The sequence below is a fragment of the Carassius gibelio genome, chromosome A20 (genome assembly GCF_023724105.1).
Source record: "Carassius gibelio isolate Cgi1373 ecotype wild population from Czech Republic chromosome A20, carGib1.2-hapl.c, whole genome shotgun sequence".
Classification (NCBI taxonomy): Eukaryota; Metazoa; Chordata; class Actinopteri; order Cypriniformes; family Cyprinidae; genus Carassius; species Carassius gibelio.
This window is the reverse complement of record NC_068390.1, coordinates 15944504-15967363: the sequence shown is the minus strand read 5'-3', so window position 1 is coordinate 15967363 and position 22860 is coordinate 15944504. Positions and strand designations below refer to the sequence as shown.

The 22860-nt window shown below is 35.8% G+C and overlaps 1 protein-coding gene across 2 annotated transcripts; it reads right to left on the bottom strand.

Moving 5' to 3' along the window:
- Nucleotides 1-448: 448 nt before the first annotated feature.
- LOC127938110 (DBH-like monooxygenase protein 1 homolog) lies at nucleotides 449-15742 on the bottom strand. Of its 2 annotated transcripts, none has more exons than XM_052534530.1 (12): nucleotides 15112-15737; nucleotides 13721-13867; nucleotides 13274-13441; nucleotides 12793-12876; nucleotides 8159-8338; nucleotides 7964-8066; nucleotides 7591-7757; nucleotides 7172-7363; nucleotides 6242-6301; nucleotides 5184-5326; nucleotides 1998-2166; nucleotides 449-1566 (listed from the first exon to the last, which is right to left on the bottom strand). In XM_052534530.1, exons 1-12 carry the CDS (start codon nucleotides 15379-15381, stop codon nucleotides 1405-1407), a joined length of 1845 nt encoding a protein of 614 aa, XP_052390490.1. In that variant the 5' UTR covers nucleotides 15382-15737; the 3' UTR covers nucleotides 449-1404. The 2 variants fall into 2 exon arrangements, 1 of the variants encoding a protein (XP_052390490.1); XR_008148630.1 differs by having other exon boundaries at nucleotides 1418-1566; nucleotides 1998-2110; nucleotides 15112-15742.
- Between the last annotated feature and the right edge of the window lie 7118 nt (nucleotides 15743-22860).

Here is a 22860-nt window from a genome sequence, read left to right as displayed (position 1 = left end):
GCTGTACCAGGGACTCCCAGGCGCTAACAGTGGGCTTACAGTACCCCGCTGTAACACTGGATAAATCTACTGTGAGCCTTCAGAACAATCACATCCCTTCAGCTTCAACTTTACCATTGCAAATAACTGTAGAATACATCCTCGCTAGTTCTGGTCTTGAAGAAGAGGTTGTTTAAGACATTCGTAAAATATTCTCCTTATATTTATATGAAAGAATAATTCTCATTTTCGAATGAACAAGGTAACCATAACCAAACAAGCAAGCAAACTAAATTAAACAATGCAAAGACACAATTAACATCTTTACCTACTAAGATACATGTGTAATTTAAATTGCCATGAGTCTGTGTCCTTTCATTAAAAACTCAAATACAATAATAAGTCTGTAAATATTTACAAGAAATAAACATTTATTGCTTAAAAAGACAAATTATAAAATGTAATGGTTTTGAATATAATGCCAGTATTCCATTGTGAAACAAATATTTAGCTTATAATGAGAGGAACACATTTCGTAGAGCTCTGGACTAAACACATTTTCATTTGTAAGTACATTTTTAAAGGAAATTTTAACTTTTTAACTTTTAACAAATCTACCAATGTGACTGAGAGGAAGGTATTGAAAATTTTACACAACTTTTGAGAAAGCCTGCATTATAGCATGATTTTGTCCTTACAATGAAAGTCAATATGGCCGCTCTATAGAACGAAGCCCCGCCTTCTAAGTAAAATAGCCAGTCGCTAATCTGTAAAGTCAGAGTGCAGCTACCGTTAGAAGTCCCGGTTGTTATAGAAACAGCGTTGCTGGTCTAGCCTGAAAAATAGGCTTTTTTTTTCGCTATTTGAGCAAAAGAAACAAAATTTTAGAGACAGCTCATGGCGAACATTTTTGGAGAATTTGATGTTTCCCATTCAAAGAGACAGGAGCTGCAATAAAAGATGGCCACAGAGTGACATTGTCTTAAAGGGACTTTGGCGCAACACAACAGTGGACCCCATTGACTTTAACTGATTGTAGCAAAAAAGAAAAAAAAAAAAACACCAATACAATTTTTCAAAATATCTTCTTTCATGTTCCACAGAAGAAAGTCATACAGAACTGGCATGACACAAGGGGTGAGTAAATGATGACTAAAGTTATCTAATACTATCCCTACAACCCAGAAGACATAAGTTGTGGTATGCTGGAGTGTGACAGCCTATTTCAGACTTGTGGTATGATTATTAAAATTTACAACTATGGTAAGACGTTCAACACCGCAGTATCCGCTAACCAAGGATATTCCATGTGAAGTATGCATGATGCCACCATCCTTCATGAATACAGCACAGTTGTGATCAGTGTTAGTGATAAACTTCATTTAGGCTATGTTTATGAGTAGGGGGCTGAGATGACAGCAGACATTAGAGGTGTAGGCAGGTCTGTAGTATGAGCAAGAGACATGCAGTGAGGAGCAGAAGCATGGAGTGTCCACACTGAATCTCTGAGACATTCCTGCAGGCCACGGCATCAGCAGACGTCTGCTCTGATTTCAGCTCTGGAGGAGAGATGATCATCCCTTGAATCTAATTGCGACAGAAATAACCTGAATCAACTTTCTGACATGGATGAGCTACATTACAGTTTAAAAGTTTGGGGTAAGAAAGAAGTCACCAAGATACTCACCAAGGATGCATTCAATCAATCAAAAATACAGTTAAAACAGCAATATTTCTAAATATTATTGCAATTTAAATGAAGTATAAAAGTAATAATTAAAAAATAATAATAATAATCTTACTGACCCCAAACGTTATAATGCATTTGTGCACTCGGTATTTATTTATTTTTTCAGTTTTGTTCACGGAACAAAAGCTGACTGACAGTGAACAGCATGCTTAACATGCCTTTGGTATCAAAAAACTATTTTGTATTATTCTGCATCCACATCGCTATATGTGCTAGATGCCTTATTGGCCAAATATATATATTTGAAAATATATACAGAATCACTCACCGACCACTCATCCTGGCCAATCTTGGAGCAGCGAACGTTCATGGGGAGTTTGCGTACAATGTCATTGAATGCTTTCCCTTTCTTCCTTGTCCACTTGTATTTGTCCATGGCTTCTGTGAAGGAGAGGTTGCTGTATTTCTTAGGACTCTTAATAACAAAGGGCCAGGTTCTTCAAAGAGCAAAAGAGATAGTTCAGTACATTTGTTTAATATCAAGACCTTACTTCCAAAGTGATATTAATTCTGTAGTCAGTTCTAATCTAGTTCTGAAGTCTTTCCAATAGTTTCCAACAGAGGTACGGGAGTAATTGCATTGCTTGGCTTTTAAGTCTACAAATATTAAAACAAAAATCATAGTTCAAATTGATCCAGGTAAGTACATTTAAACTTCTTTCATCAGTTTAGATTTTAAGTGTAAATAAATTGCAATTGTAAATAAAGGTAATAAATCATCTTTCCAGCTTCTCTGAAATAATTTTGACTTCATCTGTGAAATTATGAAATTGAAAATATATAGATATGATTTTTCATACATTTATTTGGTACCACTGACTGTATTCCCCATAACATATATGATGTTTTGAGTGTCAATAATTTACTCACTGATCAAAGATACTCCTGGGGGAACCATATCTGCTCAGTGAGCTTTATATGTGTGTGTGGTGATCGAAAGACAGAGGGCGCTTGGGGCAGAGCTTTGAAACTAAATCTATTTAGAGTTGCCAGATCTATCCCCTTATAATCCCCCTTTATTCCAGCATCTGAGCACAATACTGCTGTGAGCCTCAGGGGGTCGAATAAACACACTCCACCAGCAGGGCCCTTCAGATGTTTTTCATTTATAGACGTACACACACAGACGTCAGTCCAAAACATACATTCACCCACTCACATGCAAAATCACACACAAACATGTGCGGACATAACAAACCACACGTCTCTTTCTCTATAGTAAATGGAATCTATACAAAACATCAGCGGCTCACCAGACGCCCACAGAACCTGGGAGCCGCAGCTGCTTTGAGACATACCTTAAAATTCATAAAGTAAGTCTTTATATCTATACTGTGCCTGCGATAACATCTCAGAAAACTAGTTCTTCCTAAAACTAGCCAAGACGTACTTATCATTATGGATAACTGTTGGAGAACCACCATGTTTGAACGTTGCTAACATAATGGGTTATACAACAGTGGTGTTATAATGCCCACAGACGTCATGTTCCAATCAGGGATGAAGTTTAGCACAACTAAAAATCTAGAAACATGTGAAAGGAGAGAAGTCGTTAAGATTTATTTATTTTTATCTCAGCAATGTAATCGCAAGAGGGATGAACAGGATTTGATACCATCTGTCTGACGGCCTTGTGGCTTCAGAGTGTCTTTCTTTTTGACAAACACATTTTACAATGACCACTTCCAGATGTTGCATTGGGTCCAACAAACAATTTGTACTTTCTGATGGGAGAAAGATGGCACATCTTGTAAAGCTCTCTTGTTGACATGACAACCAGAACATTTGGATAGGTGAAAACAATTACTCTCATTTGATCATCTAATCATCCGGTGAGCCATCATGATCAATCAATCGCTGTTTAGCTATTAAGGGTCTATGATAGTGACGCCAGTTATATGTGAAGTAAACTGCAATTGGAAGGTCTCTCACAGGTCACAGTATTGTCTCAAGTTGGTTTCTTTTTTTGTGCTTCTAACTTTCTTTCCATTGTTTTAATTCTCCCATTGTCTCTATTTTCTTTGTTTCATAACCTACTGTATGTTCCATTGACTTTGTTATTCTTCTAATTTTTTTTAAACCTACAGCGAATAATGATTTTGAAGTCTCTAACATTTACAGGAAATAGCTTAACAAATGCACACTAGAAAGATTGTGGGTATCTAATACCCTCAAACAAGCACTCGTCAACTTGTCAACGTGTCTATTGTGTTTGCTGCTCTTGTTCTTTGAAATAATGGTTTGGGCAAGTGTTGCAACCTTTTTGGAAAAAAGAAATTCAAAGTGTACATATGTTCGAGTTGTGTGTACATTGTACATGTGGTCTAAAAAATTTACTGTGTGTGTGTGTGTGTACTGTGCTGATGACAAAATTCACATCACGCACTGTAAACATACCCTAGTCAGTGTAAGTGTAAAAACCAAAGTATACTTTGAGCTTTATAGTGGAACACAGAGGCTTTCAAAGTACTTAAAAAGTTTCAAATTAGTCAATTTGAAAGTGTGCGCGAACACAGGAACTTGATATGATCTCACTAGAAAGATTCATCTTTTATTGTGTCTGCATTATTTCTCTTCAGAAGTTATGACTGATAAAAATGTCTTTCTACTCATTTAAATGGAGATCCCATAACCCTCTCAAACAAGCACTCGTAAACAGTTCTTAATTTAGCAGACAAATAAACACATCTTTTTATAATAGGTTTAGAGGGAGCTATGGTAGACAATAACATACACAACCATTACAAAAATTAACAATGGTTAATTTTCATAGGTGAAAAATATGACCCATTATAATGAGATGACATGCTCAGTTTTAAAATTTTACTATAAAGATACTGTAATTATGAAATTATTATTGTAATAATTTTGACATTTAGGTAATTTAGAAAATATTGGGACCAGACTATATTCAACATTATTTTCTTGACTCTCCAACGCACAAAAGCATCCCGTCGCTACAGAAAATTACAGTTGAACCACTGGAGTAACATCGACTACTTCCATAATGTTTTTACTATATTTGGTCCTTCGAACTGAAAGTTGATTAGGCTGTTAAGTAAGGGACAGAAACCTCTCAAATTTCATTTAAAATATATTCAGTTGTGTTCCGAGTATGAATGAAAGTCATAAGGTATTGGAACAACATTAGGGTATTAGCAATTAATGAAAGAATTCGAATTTTTGGGTGAACAATCCCTTTAATACAACCATACTATGTCTGTCAGGTAATTGGTATATTTTTGGACTGACGCTGCATGAAATCTCTTACAGTACTTCTAACACGTACAGAATATAAATTTGGGTATAAAAGGGATTATTATAATAATTAATACTGAGATAAAACAATGAAGTCATACTACAGCTACATGCACTTATTCATCATTATGAGTTTAATACGTGTATTTGCCACTAACAAAAGACCCTCTTCACTGTAGTGGTTTCTCAGACTTACGTAACAGGCTCCTGGATCTCTTTGACCCCAATGAATTTAAGCTGGCCGGTGATTTCTGGTAAACTTTCACACCTGGCTAGGTTAACCCTGGGGTAGTACAGCAGATAGGACAAACACATCTCATCCCGAGTACTAAGACCTCCCTGTAGAAAAAAAAAGAAATAAATTCCACATTACTAGGGTCAAAACCTTGAAATACTACACCGACATAATGCATCTGTAGCACTGTTACAGCCAGAGGCCAGTGACAAATTATGCCCAGTACTGAGCAAACTGAACTGACATGCACAAAGCAGCAAATATATCTTGATCTCTCTAATACGAATCCAAAACACCAGTGATCTGGCCATGATGTTTATAGACTGTGGACTGTCTACAGAGGAAAAGCAGCTCAGCTCAGGAGTGCGGCTGAATGTGTATGGGAAAACGTCAGCAGCTGGATCCATCTCCACAGACCTGCAGCTGTTTGCAGACACAGTGTTTAGCCAAGAGCATGCACAGGCCCGATTCAAAGGCATGTTTCTGTTCAGAATTTGCATTCTTGTGCAGTGGTTTTCTTAATTTTTTAAATAGCATAACAGTTTAACAATTAAAATTTGAGCTTATTTGTAATTTAAAGAGATAGCTCCCCAAAAATACAAATGTTGTCTTGAATTGTTGTTCCAAAGCTGTATGTCAGTCAGTCAGTCATTCAGGTTTGGAACAGCATTTAAGTTGAGCATATAAAGACAGACCAGGGTGAACTTAGTTCACCATTTCTGGGTGAACTAAGTTGATAAAATGAGAAAGTAAAAAAAAAAATAATGCTATTTTAAAATCCCTTTATACATTCCCAAAGGAAACTGTAAAATTAGCCATTAAAATGGCCTACATATTGGACATCATGACTGAACAGCTCTATTATGTTCGAATAAGCTTGCTGTTAACCAGGATTTCTATCATGAAAAACTCTATAATTGGTATAATCCACGAGAAAACCTATAGCCAAACAATATGACACGAATCTGTATAATTGTTGTCAGTAGAAGCAAACAAGGCTTTACAAGCCTTAATCTCACCCAGGTCATGTTCATTCTGCCTTTAGTGTTGTATCGACATTCAGTGATTAGAGAATCTCCCTGGTGACAGAAAAACATGTGGGTTAACACACAGACATTAAAAGTGAATTACAAAAACCATTTGCTCATCCATTATGCTCACTGTTGGGTGCTTGTCAAAACAGAATAGGCCAATGAAACTCATTTGAGTATAAACTCACTGATTGTTGTCAGAACAGGATAACAAGTCACAACTCACACATGAGTCACCTCTCGCCTGTGGGCCCTTTTAATCAGACACCAGTCCTGCAGATGCACAGTGTGTGCTCTTTAAATGTTGAATTTATTACACCACTCTTAGGTAATACAAAGTGCTTGTATATGGCTGAGACACTGGAGCAGATAATGATAATTGCTCAATTCTTTACTGGTAAAACACTACCAATCCCTCAGCTACAAACTCGGAGCAATGAAAACAATCTTATGACTTTAGTCAGAAAAAAGGCATATTTGCCGGTAATCTGATCCAAATGAAAGTGAGACTGCGAGGTATAAAAGCACAGTCTGTTCACTATATTGTGCCTTTATGCGTAAATGTCTACATTTAAAAACCCATGATTTCTGGAGTGCTTGTATTTCCTGGAAATTTGTGGGAACAGATTTTATTGCTTAACCACTATTGACACGCAGGTACACACCACTAAAACATAGTGAAAAGAGTGTACTTATGTAGCCTACCTCAGACAGCCACACCTTTTGACCATTTGATTGTTCATGACTTTTCCAGGCCTAGAATTCACTATTTAGAAATTCCCTGCTATTTCTAGGTTTTCCATGAATCATTACCGTAAACTGTGAGGTTCACTGTATCTGATGATGATTAATGCAACAGCAATTTCACCCTCAGAGGGAGCAATGAAGGTTATGAAACTGAAATGGACTCTGACTGACAGGCAGGATGATCCTCTCCTGGCTGAGCGGCTGGAACTCCTGGAAGTTGAAATCAAACTGATCATCTGAGGCTAGTGGCTGGAGCTCGACCTGCTGGCGGAAATGTCTGGCTTTGATTGCCCGTCCTGCCAGGTGAGCATGGAGCAGAACCGCAAACACATGAATTCCACTGGGCATCTCACCGTCTAATGACTTACAGGAAAAGAGACACATGTTATACTCATGTCTTTTTGGTCTGGGTTTTGAGAAAATTGCTCTAGCATTCAAAGGTTAGGAATTAATAAGCCATTTTTATGTTTTTGAAGAAATGTAATAGTTTTAATTTGATGTTTCAGCATTAGTGTAGGTCTCAAATATTATCTTATAAAGTATAAATTGAGTATAACCACGATAATGCCTGTGTTTTTTTGCGGTCCCACCTCTTGGAGACACTCCTGTGTGCAGTGCCCTTCTGTAATATAATCCTGCATGCCTGGGGGCAGCATGTGGTAAAGACTGACCCACACTCCTGTCTCGATGACCCCAGCATCATAGCGCCTCAGGCTGGGGCTGTAGTACAAACGCAGGCCTGAACTGTCCACTATACCTGTGGCGAGACCAAAACTCAACTCTGAAGCAGCTCTGAGGTTCATGACTCAAAGCTCATTATTTAGTAGCTGAGAATCACCGTAATATACTATGAAGACTACAGATCACTTCATGCACATAAAATACAATAAAATACAATACAATAAACGACTTAGGGCAGCAAGTGAGGCAGGTTTTAAACTGTTGAAGATTATCATAACAAACCTCTTTGTAAAGATGGGTTATCGAAGTGAATCTCCATCTGTACATAGACTGGGTCTATTGAGGTTCCTATAGACATTCCAGCATGTGGAGGGTAGGTGAAGCCCTACAATGGATAAAAACAGTTTCTATTCAATATCTAAAACTCTTTTTATTATTAGACTGAATATGAACTTGAAATGAATATGAAGTGACCACCTCTCCCCCAATAGCCCAAGCGAACAGGACGGTTTCACAGGTGAAGAAGGAGTCTGGCATATTTGGATGGTAGCATTCATGTCCTCTGTTGATCTCACTCTTGTTCAGATTGCTGTCACACTGGTAGAGCAGAATGTGATGAACCAGATTCTCATGACCCTTCTGAATCATTGGCTCTATCTGAAAACAACAACAAACAGAGAGACATATGAACAGCAGGGCTGTGAGGATGCCTTTTGTATTACAATTATATTTCTGAATTTGAACTGAGATAAGGAATTTAATATTTGAATTTAAGGAATTAAAAGGGTATTCAATTCAAATACTGTAAGTAGTAAAAGTGCTTAAATTTCACTTAACAGTAAAGAAAACCTTATTATGAAGGACTAAGTGATTATAAAATGCATTTATTTATTATAATGCATTTATATAGTTATATATTAAATCTGAAAATTAAATAATAAATTTCAATAAATATGTCAAACTATGTATTGCACATTGTGTACTGCTGTAAAATTAACACTTTTTATGGTATATATCAAGATATATATCTATATTAATATATGGCGTCATTTTAACAGTGTTGAATTTATAATCTATATATCAGAGAATGAACACAATTAATTAGTCAAAATTGTTCATTTCTTGCCATTATTTATATTTTGTCACAAATTTCACTAAATTAAATGGTCTTTTGGTTACACCAATTATCATTCCAGTTCAACAACAAATTCTTACATAAATTCTGAAATGAACCCAACCCTGATTAATATTTAATCGGTGTACTCTACCATTCAAATGCTTGGACTTTGTAAGATTTGTTTATATTTTTGAAAGAAGTCTCTCATATTCATCCATGATGAATTTATTTGATCAAAAATACAGTAAAAACTATTATTGTGAATGATTAGATTTAATCCTTGTAATCCGTTTTAATTCCTGTGAAAAAACTGAATTTATTTATTACTGTCACTTTTGTTTGAATGTTTCCTGCTTATAAATAAAAGTAGTAATTTCTTTAAATACCTAATTAGAAACTTTTGTACAGCAGTGCATATAATATAGTGAAAGTATTGCTTTAATGTAGTTACAATTAAATGAATCCAAGTTATTTAATTCAAAACAGGAACACTTTCCACTACAATGTCCAAGCTTTGTTAAAGGGATCAGCCGTAAAGATTTGATAAAAGTAGGTTATCTTTTTAAACCACTCTATTTTGATCTTCTACAAGGAAACTCTGTACGTGGATTGTTGAGCTAAAACTAGCTTGGATATCTCTGGATTAGGATGTGGGGGATTTTAGAATTATTTTTCTCCTCACAGTGGGCTTCTTCTGTCAGAACTGGAATTCTAAATAAAAGCATTTCCAACAGAGTGAACTGTGTCCTGATCTTCCAGGGGTCTCTGCCTGAAGGAGTGGGACCCCGGGCTAAAGAGTGGCTGAGTAAATATTCATACGTTCCTTTATTTCCCTTCCACCTACTCTTTTTTTTTTTTACTCATTGGGAGCCATTTTATTTTGAAGCCCTAAAATCTAATGAACATTTAGCTTATTGAGTAATAGCATTAACAGTATGTCTGATCCATCCATCTTCTAAAACCATCACAGATTCAGATCTTTCCATCCATATAATGCTAATGTTGTCATTATACTGTAAAACATTAAACAGTATGATTTCATGCACATGGCTGTATTGCATTTTCATGCTATAAAAGTAACAACATTTTGTCATCTCATTCTAAATTATTTAGAAATGTCGCACTGCGGTATTTTTGTTCATCACAGCCCAGAAAATGAGCTGGTTGACCAACATTTGTGACAATTACTACAAGCACAATCCTATTTTAAATACGGAATAAATATGCATTTATTCTATCATCTATAATATGTCAAAATAAATATTAAAATATAAATCAAAGCAACTATATATATATATATATATATATATATATATATATATATATATATATATATATATATATATATATATATATATATATATAGATAGATAGATAGATTGATAGCTAGATAGATAGATATATATAAATATTTTACAAAGCACATTTTACAAGCCTTTTTGCTTCACAGTTTCATGTATAAAGTACACCCAGATAGCCTCTTCTGGCATCACATAGCATGAGGTTTTTGACTGAATAAGGACAGTGACAATATGGCCTGAATATAGACAGTGAGAGCAGTGTCTAAAAAAATCTGCTCCTGTTTGACAGTTCAACATCTGCTCCATGAAACTGAATAGGAACAGTGCATAAAACATCCAGACACTGCTGTGGTTATGGGGCAGCTGCTGGCATCTGCTTAACAGCCTGGAGCTTTCCGAATACCAGGCTACTGTACAGTACGCAGAGAGGACAGGAAAAGAGGGCAAAATGGGGTCACAATAATTATTCACTCGTTGGTTTTACTGATTTGTGTTCAGTTGATGTTAATGACAGATTAATTGGAGGCTAAATGTAATAACTCAAACATGGTCAAAATAAATGTACCTAAGCAATATTTAGGCCATGAGTAAAGATTACATGCATGTAGTGAATATGAGAATGTGTAAGTGTGAACTTGTCTGTATGTTTCATCATCGCGTGAAACCCAGACAACGCACAAGTCTATTCACTGTAGAGTCTTTGTATCCGGCACATTACATACTGAACACTGCAGCCCAGTAAATGGGTTCCATTTATAATGTGAACTGCTCACTTCTCCATGTGCAGCACTTATCTTCACTTATCTTCTCACTAAAATAAGTGGAGCTGAATTTTACATGAGCATAAAATGGTGACAACAATTAATTTAAATGAAAGGTTAGTGCATTTGAAAAATTGGCCGAAAAGAATGATGCTTAATGCAAGTATTTTATCATACGATAAAAGTACCTATTCTGCCTCTAATTAAGAAAACTTGAAAAGCTTATTTATGGGAAGATTCTTTCATCTTGGGAAAGAGAGTATAATTTCAGTAACACGTCATAATAGCAGATGCAAAAGACAATAATAAGCAGGTGAAACAAAAAAAGAAGCTGAGGGAAAGAGCGAGAGAGACAGAAAGAGATCTAAACAGAGGCAGGTGACAAGATTCTGTAGCAAAATAAACCATGTAAAAACAACCAAAATGAGCTAAAACATAATAATAAAAAAAAATGAAATCACATACAAGGAATCTAATTTAGCAACATATTTAGCAAACTTAGCATCCCACGGAATAACAACAGTAACACAAAAATGGTGACACTACTTATTCAGTAGCATGAAAGTCGTTCAGCATTTCTCATAATAGCTTCTTTTGCCATTAAATGCTGAAAGAATAATCAAACACGCTTACCAAAACTGTGTTCAGTATTCGCACTGACAGTGATTAAATCTGTAAAGATCACAGAGCTGGATCTGATTCATTCTCAAATAAAGTTGAGAGATTGGATCTAAGTGCAGCAATTTAGTTTAATATATGCAAACCCTTGGAAACAGGAACTGAACAACCATGTAATGAGAACTGACAAGGAACAGAAGAAAACACAGGACTTAAATAAACTGAAACAAACAGGTGCAGACACTAATCAAATCAACGAATAACTAAGATAACAAACTAGTGGCAGGAAAATAGGAAAAACTAGGTCAAAGAAGGAAAACTACAACAAAACCAAAACAAAACATACATGTGACGGATGCATTGTAAAGTTCGATTTATTCTTGTAAATTGGTTTCCTCGCAGTGATCCCCCTTCCCATATTCTCAAAAATGATTCACCAATTTGAGTTGCTGTACTATCTTTCTGACTTGATTATGCAAAATGAAGCGTATAGTGTTAGTTCTGACAGGTCACGTGAGTCAAGCTTTCATTGACTGACTCTCAGCAGATCCACATCTACCTATAGGAATATGACGCCCATCACGGGCAAGTTCTATCAAGTTCTATTCAGAATTATTCAGCAGCTTTATCGCTTGCTCAGGAGCAAATCACCCTCCTCCATCCCCAACTCCCCCATTCTCCACGATCAGGAGTTGGCTTCTGATATTTCTTCACTTTATCTTGAATAATGTTTTACACTTAAAAGATCATTAAGAACAATAATGATATCTGCTTGTTCTGTTCTGTTTACCCTGCAGGGTTATAGCTGCTCTCCCTGCTCACTCATGACAGGCTGCATCGATGGGCAGGGACTTTTTTACCCATAACAGAACCATACCACCAAAACCATACTATATGCTAAGTGTCAATCATTTCGACGATAGTTATCATGACATAATTATTGTTATTGTATCAGCAAATATAAACTATATATGTAGCTACTGTTTAAAATATAAGCTTGACTGAAGTTGAGCTGCTTTAATTTAGGGTTATCTCGACTGACAGGAATCGGTTTAAAACTGTAGACAGAGGAAAATGCAAAAGCTTCAAGAAAGCCAATAAATGTAAGTATGGAAGAGATGAACTGAGATAGTAGAAGGTACTTCACAACAGGGAGTGTTTAATTGACAACACATAAGCCTGCAATTTCTTAAGCATGCATCTCTGGAATAATAATTACTGTATATCATGTCTTGGATGCATGTAAATGTTTTTAAACTTTATAATTTGATTAAGATGGGCATGCTTTAAAATGTAAACAGTATTTTCACTCACTCTGATTATATGATGTTTCTTCTTCAGCTCTGGAAATTTAAAGATCTGACACCAGTATGTTGTATCCTTATGAGGTACAGGAACCTACAATATTTGAATATGTTAAAGTTTTGGTTAAAAGGTTTGCATCAGTCACAAAACGGTTAAAAGTAGCAGTCAGCAACAAGCTGAAATATTCCATTGTGGACTGGAGAGTGTGGGCATTTTATTGATCCAATTTCCGTTTTTTTTTTCTATTCAATGCTGAGTATTTGTTGTGCAGTTGTAAATATGTACACTCTTATAAATTCTGGTGTTTGGCAGTATCCCACAGGCATAATAGGGGCCTTGTTTTCATTAAAAATACCCAATCAGGAAGCAAAAGAGTGTATTTAAAAATGATTCATATGTAACCACAAGGACCGTGATTCCTAAGCATGCAAAAATAGACAAAACTGCCTAGGGCTAATCAGTTCTCGGTCACTCCTAGCACTTTCCTCACCTCCTCATTTAGAAGGTCAAAGAAAGCTGTTCCTGCTGGGATCCTGGAGCTGGTTCCAGGGTTGAGTAATCGCAGACTCTTTCTGCCTCTGTTCGTCCCATGGTAGACTGGTCCTGAAACTCCCACGTCCTCCTCATGGAACGCCCAGATCACCCTCACAGTACTGCCCTGCGGAGTAACAAATTATGGGTAATTGTAGACTTAAGTGCAAGAGACTTCTTATATAAGTAATAATTTGACAACATTTTAGGGAAGAGAGTTTATTTAACTCCTGGATAAAACACTGTACTATTGTTTCCCCCGAACAGAAGGCAATTACTACTGAGAGTCCCGTTAAAAAGTTTTGGTTTTGTGCATGCTCCAAAAAACTGGATAAAGAAACCTTGCCGCTGATGTTTCTTTCAGACTTTTGGAAGCAGATGTGATGATGCATGCAGTCAAACCTACCGTAATGACTTTATCATTGTCATCACAGGTATGGAGGTTTCTGCTGAAAGCCAGGACAGTATGTGTGTCATTTTCTCTGCCGTACAGCAGCTGATAGCTCTGCAGCGCATCTTTATGGACCTTTCTATTTGAGTCTGTATAGCAGTCCTGAACAGAGTGAGGAGGAACGAAGTTAGTCCATCTCAGGTTTGAACATTTTGAAAAGTCTGAATCAGAAAAGAAGGTATTTTTATAGATTATAGACTGTGTGAGTAAATGCATGTGCATGTGGTCACATTTGAGAACCCTTTGACCTGAATGTTTGGTTAGCTGCACAGGAAAATGTCCTATTTTTTCCAATACATTCAGACAGCAGTATGAATATGTTTTGCAACAAAACATGTCATGACTCATGCTTACAAAACTAAAACAGAAATGTATCGATATAAATGAGCCTTCATTACACAATGCTGATGAATAGTGCAGTGCTGAAAACTAATCATAAACTTATATTGTATTCATCATACAGTTTACAGCTGGATGGAGATTATAGTGTGCAGTGAATATGGACAGCAGGTGTGGATGTATTTAAATATTGACCTGCTTGCATTTGAAACAGTAGTGTTTATGTGAGTACTGTCTGAATAAAATCCAGGTCACAGGGCAGCTGATTTTGGCAGGTCATTGGGTCAGTGGATGATCTCAGTGCAAAATATTTGAGGATGCAAAAAGCTCTCACTGCAGATTTAAATGTTTGACAGTGGTCTTTAATGTTGCTCACACTCTTTAAACACACACACACACACACACATATATATATTTAATTTTAGAATAAACTCTATGTTCATAGCATGTTTACTGTACAAAAAAATGAAGGAAGTAATAATGACAAATTCTATCAATATATAAGCAATAATAAGAGATTTTGTGATCCAAAGGAGTGCAAATTAATTTTCATATTTTGGGATGTGTCTAAATGTAGTTTAAAATGCTATTTGTTGCCCAAATGACAATGAATGGCTGTAATGTAAATATGTAATTATGCAAACGACTGTGAAATGTGAACTGTGTTGTTTCCTGATGAAAACACAGTGCACTATGGAATATAATAAAAGTGTATTTATTTTTACCCATTATATTATTGTTGTAGAAGTTAATTGGATGGATGCAAACATGTTAATTGTATTTTTTTATTACAATTATTCATCATAGATCCATCCCAAACTATTTTTGTTAGCACAAATATACAAAGGCTAAATAAGACACAAATGCCTTACAACTTAACAACATCATTTGCACAAATCAAATTCCGCAGACTAATAGTAGGTTGTGAGTCAGTGTTCTCTAATTGTATAATCAGCATTCAGCACTGAATGTGAGATGCATTCAAACCCAAAGGTGCATGCACTTACCATCAGATATGGACTTCCGTTGAGCACACCACCTATCACGATATCAGACGAGGACATCGCACCGGTCGGTGACAAACCGAATCCTACATATCCCCTCGTTTCAACTTCTACTTCAAAAGTTATCGTGGACTCGTTAAACCCCCACTTAATGTTGTATCTCCCATCCGCATCTAGAGCAGCTGAATGAACGAATCGTGTCCCCTGTGAGCACGCGGAGCTGAAGAGTGAAGTTAAGAACAGTAGAGCGTAAAGAGGCTGATTTTCAGACATATCGAGCTTAATCGCAAACAACACCGACTGCACTCAAGGACGCGTTTTATCCATAGAGCGGTTCATGGAAATGCAATTTCCGAGGGCAAGAGTGTTTGTTTGCTTTGGTGCATTGGAGGCGAATGATCCTTTCAAGCGCTGGCTGCCTCCCACTGCTGAACTGTTGGAACTTGTGTGATTTCCCTTTGATGTGGAAAGACATGTAGAGCTGAACACCGTGTCTACGAGCGCGCGACGCGACAAAAGTAGAACGCTCACGTTATTATCAAGCAGCTGCCGTGCAGTCCTCATATTCAACGGCGTGATTACAATACAGTTAAACCTGTGTAGTGTATCGTATTTCAAGTAGAAGGTGAAGAACCACTTGAATATTGGTGACCCAAACGCTGTTTCGCTGAGCAGTTTTATTATGCTTTGTTATAGGCTACGTATCACGATTAATAACCTAATTAATTTATTCATAAAACGTAGCCTTAAGCTCATCTATAGAGATACTTCAATTGAGCAGTATATCAGCCAGTAGAGTATTTATAACATATTATGAGAATGACCACTACTGCAGTGGTTCTCAACCAGGGGGCCGGGGACCACCTAGGAGGCAAATTTCCAAGGGGACAACAAGATCCAAGGGGGACCTTATTTAGCAGGCATTAAATAAGCCAAAAAGGATGAAAAATCAAGATGTCTATATTTTAATCTACTTTTCTTTTTTTTTACTTTAACAGTTTTTTTCTTTGAAGAAGGATGCCTGCTGTTCAGAGAGAGAGAGAGCAAGAGAGAGAGAGAGAGAAAACATGAGAAAGAATAATTTTAATTTCTTAAGCTAAAACTGTAAATTCTACTTCTTTGTTACAAGTATGGAAGAACCATCACTTCTACCACAAAATACTGCTTTGTAAGTAATCTTCCTGATGTATCCCAATTCCTTAGCACATCCAAAACCTCAGAACAACTTGATGATGTAACAGAAAATATGGACTCTCTCTTTTCTAGCATTTTAAATACAGTTGCTCCTTTACGGTTAAGAAAAACAAACATAACCCCAGGTACTTATTCAATACAGTGGCTAAATTAATGAAAAATAAAGCATCAACAAGTGTTGATATTTCCCAACATTACAGCAGTAATGACTTTATGAAACTTAACTTCTAAGATCCATACTATTACAGATAAAATTGTAACCATGCAGCCGTCAGCTACAGTATCACATCAGACACATCAGTGCACTGTAGACCCCCTGAGGAACAGTTCCACTCATTCTCTACTATATGGAGGAAGAATTGTATAAACTTGTTAAATCATCTAAACCAACAACATGTATTTTAGATCCTATTCCAACTAAGCTCCTAAAGAGGTGCTTCCAATAGTCATAGATACTCTTCTGACTATTATTAATTCCTCATTGTCATTAGAATATGTCCCCAAAACCTTCAAACTGGCTGTTATTAAGCCTCTCATCCAATTAACACAACTTGAACCCAAAGAACTAGTTAATTATAGACCGATCTTGAATCTCCCTTTTCTTGTCCAAGATACTAGAAAAGGTAATATCCTCACAATTATATTCCTTAGATAAAAATGGTATCTGTGAGGATTTCCAGTCAGGATTTAGACCATATCATAGTACTGAGACTGCTCTCCTTAGAGTTACAAATGACCTGCTGTTATCATCTGATTGTGGTTGTATCTCTCTTTTAGTGCTATTGGATCTTAGTGCTGCGTTCGACACTATTGAAAACTTTGTTGGCATTAATGGAAATGCATTAGTATGGTTTAAATAGTACTTATATGACTGCCATTAATATGTAGCAGTGAATGAAGAGGTATCATACTGATCACAAGTGAAGTATGGAGTACCTCAAGGCTCAGTACTAGGGCCATTATTCTTCACGATTTACATGCATGTCAGGAATCATGGTATAATGTTCACTGTTATGCTGATAATACTCAGCTCAATATTTCTTTGCGGCCCAGGTAACATACCAATTTGAAAAACTAATGGAATGCATAGTCGATATAAAAAACTGGATGATGAGTGATTTCTTACTGCTTAATTCTGAAAAAAACAAAAAAAAAAAAACAGAGGTGTTAATTATAGGACCTAAAATCTATGCATGTAATAACCTAGAAAGCCACGTTTCTAGCATTTGTGAAACAGCATTTTTCCATCTAAATAAATATCTAAATTATGGCCTATGCTCTCAATGTAAAATGCAGAAATGTTAATCCATGCGTTTATGACCTCAAGATTAGATTATTTTAATGCTTTATTAGGTAGTTGTTCTGGAAGCTTAATAAACAAACGCCAGCTAGTCCAAAATGCAGCAGCTAGAGTTCTTACTGGAACCAGGAAGTATGACCATAAATCTTGATTATTACTTATAAAGCCCTGAATGGTTTAGCACCTCAATATTTTAATGAGCTCTTGCCACGTTATAGTCAGGGGGTGCACATAAGAGGTCCGCATGCACGACCAAAATAAAAAATGCATAATATAAATATGTTCTGACAGCGCATTTGCGTACAGACATGGTTGACAGCTGTTAATGCAAAATTACCATTTTAGATCACAAACTGTACTATATAAGTTTTATTTTCAACCTGAAAGCATAAATCTAGGCTATGTCTACCGTTTCAAAGCACAATACAAAACTGTGACATTCATCCTGACGCTCTAACAGCGCTAAATCTGGAAGCACATATACTTACTTGCCGGCAACCCGACAAAATAAAAGACTGCTGATTTTAAGTTTGAATATGATGAAAGCGCTTTAGTTTATTTATTTTTAGATGCTTTTTCCTAAGCGACTTAAAATTGGGGAATACATAAAGCTATTCTTCTTAAAGAGGCAAACAAACAAAGTAGTTATAAATATTAGCGTTTTATTTTTAAGTTTATTTACTTTAAAATAAATGCATTTGTATTTAATACTAGGACTGGTTTTTATTTTTTAATAATATTATCAGACACTATTATTTAGTTTATTTACTATTATATAAAAAAACTAAATAAATAAGGTGATAATAGTTATAATATTATTACTATTATTAATTAATTTTTTATAGTTGCATTTAATGGGTCATGCTATATGCAGTGTGAGGACCAAAACCAAATCTCCAGGTTCTCTTATGAGAACCAGGCTGAAAAAATTATGTGCACCCCTGGTTATAGTCCTCCACGTCCGATGTGTTCTCAAAACTCAGGCAATTTGATAATACCTGGAATATCAAAATCAACTGTGGGCGGCAGATCCTTCTCCTATTTAGCACCAAAACTCTGGAATAACCTACCTAACATTGTTCGGGAGGCAGACACACTCTTGCAGTTTAAATCTACTGTCGATTAAAGACTTTAACCTGGTTTACACATAACACACTAATACGCTTCTAATATCCAAATCCTTTAAAGGATTTTTAGGCTGCATTAATTAGGTAAATGCTGATATTAGTCTGTTTCTCTCTTATTCTGAGGTCACCGTAGACACCAGATCCAGTCTGTATCCAGATCAGAGGGTCACTGCAGTCACCCGGATCCAGAACGTATCCAGCCCAGATGCTGGATCAGAACCTAGAAAGGACCTCTACAGCCCTGAAAGACAGCGGAGACCAGGACAACTAGATGAGCCGCAGAGACAAATACCCAGTGAAGACCTTTTCTCAGACAACCAGCGGGACAAGACCACAGGAAACAGATGATTCTTCTGCACAATCTGACTTTTCTGCAGCATGGAATTGAACTGCTGGTTTCATCTGGTAAGAGGAAAACTGGCCCCCAAACTGGGCCTGGTTTCTCCCAAGGCTTTTTCTCCATTCTGTCACAGATGGAGTTTCGGTTCCTTGCCGCTTTTGCCTGTGGCTTGCTTAGTTGGGGACACTTCATCTACAGCGATATTGTTGACTTGATTGTGAATGATTGCACAGATACTATTTAAAATGAACTGCCTTTAACTGTCATTTTGCATTATTGACACACTGTTTTCCTAATTAATGTTGTTCAGTTGCTTTGACACAATCTTTTTTGTTTAAAGCGCTATATTAATAAAGGTGACTTTTCTTGACCTGGATAAGTCTTGAAATTAAACTGCTATTACTCGATGGGCATTTTTATAATAGATATGTCAAGCTTTGAATATTTAATTGAAATTATTTCATTTTTTTTTTTCAAAAATAAAAATGATCTGTTATCCAGTAAATCACAAACAACTGAAAAAGTACTGGGAGCTTCAAATATTGTTGTGGACAGTAGGGGGCCTTGTAGTCGAAATGGTTGATTGCTTTATGCATCCAGTGAGAGTCTATTTTTTACATGTTGCTTTAGGACAACAACACTGGAAACAGTGACTCATCTTAATTAATCTTTATTACTGGACCATTTTTTTTGTGAGTAGAAGGTGCAAAAGTAAATCAAGTTTTGCTAGTTTTGGCAAGCAGGTTCTAGGTATGATATAGACATGGAGATGAGAGATGTTCTTAATTTAAATGATAATTTTTATTGGTAAAGTTCAAAGACATTAAGCTCCTAAATACTTTTGGATTTTCCAAGTTATGGAGAAAAAGAAAGAAATAAATAAAGAAGTTTGTATCTGAAGGGTTTTAAGATCCTCGCTGATTAAGCCTACCAGTTACAAGTACCAATAATTTCAATAATACAGCTGTAATTCTGAGGTTTACATTTGTGAGTGATGACTGCCATCTACTGGTGACAATAATATGTTGTAATAGCACATTTTTCATGAGAATGTCCGTCACATGTCCATTTATCCATCAATCAAATCATATTCAGGGTCATGACAAAACACATTCAGTGCTGTTTCAGACTTTAAAAAGAACGTTTAGACTTTTTTTTATTTTATTTTAATTTAAGTAATTTATTGTTTAATAATTTCTGGTCTGAATCTTAGAAATATTAGACAGTAAAAAGTATCAATGATTTCAGTAAATAGATAGCTAGGCTAGTTTAATGGATGTAAATTGTCTTTGACATCAATTGGTAAACAGAAAAATGGTGTGTGTTAGCTCAATGGCTTGCTTTGGATGTTTTGGAATGCTGTCTTGGAGAAAGATCGAGGTGGTCGAAACTACGAACGATTTTTCTTTAGGCATAATATCAGAAACTGTATTTTGTTGAACCATTTTTTGAAACACCTGAGGCTCATGTGTTTGTTGTGCCCCTCTAATTAATAGGCAACCATAAATCCACAACTGCAGGACCATCTAATTTCATAGACGTTCATGGTATCTGCTTTATAGTTACATAGTTACATTTACAGACACTAGAGGGCAGTAGAGGACAGCGATTAATGGAATGGCGTGAATCATATCAGTTACAAAAAACATCGAGGCCTGGTTTCACAGACAGGGCTTGGGTCAAGCCAGAATTAGGCCATAGTTCAATTAGGACATTTAAGTAGTTTTTATAAACGTGCCTTAGATAAAAACACTACTGCTGTGCATCTTGAGAAAAATCAGTGGTGCTGACAGTATTAACCCCTTAGCATTCTTGTACAATTTACCTGAAAAGTAATGTTTTTGAACCATTTGGAGTATTTAAAAAGTAATCTTTTCTATAACCAATGTTTTTACAGTATATGATGTTTGTTTGTGGGTGTGGGTGTGAGAGTGTGTATGTATATATATATATATATATATATATATATTCCATGATATTTCAAAGTTTGTATCAATTATGAAACATTTGTATTATTTACTTCAAAAAGGCTGAGCAAGTATGTTTATAAAACTTTCTGGGCATTTCTTCACAAATTCATATATCCATATTTACACGTTTATAAATTAACTTGTTTGAATGTTGTTAACATGGTGTGTTATACAGATAATTAAGTGGTTTTAATGTTCTAACAAAGTTTTAAAGTCTTAATGTGTAATAGTGTTTATTCCAATAAAGTAGTGTTCAGATCTGGGAATGAAGCGTGAAATAGTTTTTCACTTGGAAATGTAGAACACTCCTCTGCTAAAGTTTCAAAGTTGTAAAAAAAAAAGAAGCATTAGAAAAAGTTAAAAAGTCACTATTTTCTTCATGTGATGCAGCTTTCCTCTCTGGAGGCCTCTGACAACGTTTTGAGAGCTTTCTTTATTGAGACTTGACTCATATTCCCATATATAAGGTGAATGGACATTATTATTTTTGCACAGCTATTTTATAGACATTGCAAGTACTTTACGTCAAATGGCATAATGGCAAACAGCATAATTTACTTCAGAAGCCTGTGCAGAGTTAAACTGTTGATAATGGCTTCTCAATTCTCAGTTGAACTTTCAATACACTGTATATGACATTGAAAATATTTAGCCTTCACCAGAAGCAGCTGTCCAGACCAAGATTAGCACACTGTCATAAGCACATGGACGCATTCTGACCCATCCTTGTAAAATGAGCATGTGGAATACATATTTTCAATCTAAAGAAAAAAAAAGAAATTACATTTTGCATATTGGTGACTCAGAGAGTGGCCCGTGTTTCAAAATCCTTAAAAATATACATATTTAAATATATGCTTAATAGTTTCCTCTCTCTCTATCTCTCTCTCTCTCTATATATATATATATATGCACTAACAATATATAGTTAGACAATTAATTATTTTAGTTAAATATTGTAAATATTTATTTCTCTAATATAATAACTATTTTTTGCATCTCCACAAGCATTAATTATTTACATTAATACTTAAATTATTTTATTCAGGGCTTTATGAGCTCTCCTAAATCTTATATTAGGACATTATGTTTTGCATTAAGGGAGACTCAAAGATCTATCCATGTTTCAAAAGCTTTTGTGAAATATATGAAATAATACTTTATCAGAATACTTTAAATAAATTATTGAAAAAATATGTTATAGTTCATAAAAATGTATGATTTAAAATTTTGTAAATATTTTTTTAAATGTGTGTGTGTGTAAATGCAAAATACAGTATGTACTATTGCCTATTTTATTCAATAGTCTATTTCTCTATTTATTATTAATGAAAAGTTGTTTGGCATGTAAATTCTGCTGTCTAAATAAGTTTCAACATTTTATGTATCTGAGTTTAAATCAGGATTTTATGAGTTCCTTCCTATACCTGCATCAGCATGGTTCCACGGAGAGCGAGACTGAAGCAATACCACACCTCACCACCGAACACCTGCATTTTCACTGATGCACATCACACAGATAAAGCACCTCCTGTAGCACAGACTCACAGACAGACCCAATGCAGAGGGTTCAAAAGGTCTCCAAGGGCAGCCGAGCCTCTCTAAACATGCCTCCTGTCCCTGTGAGTTTCCATCCTGATGAATCTTTCTGTCTGTTTTTGACTCTGTGTCTCACACTCGCTGCTCTCTTAGTCTCTCCTCTTGATCTGTTTCTGTCTCTCTGATGTTTTGGAGTCTGTCTGCTTTACTGTTGTCCTCTCTCTCTCGCACCCCCTCTGATTAACCCTAGGCCCCCGCTGAGCTGACTGCCAGACAGAGCCA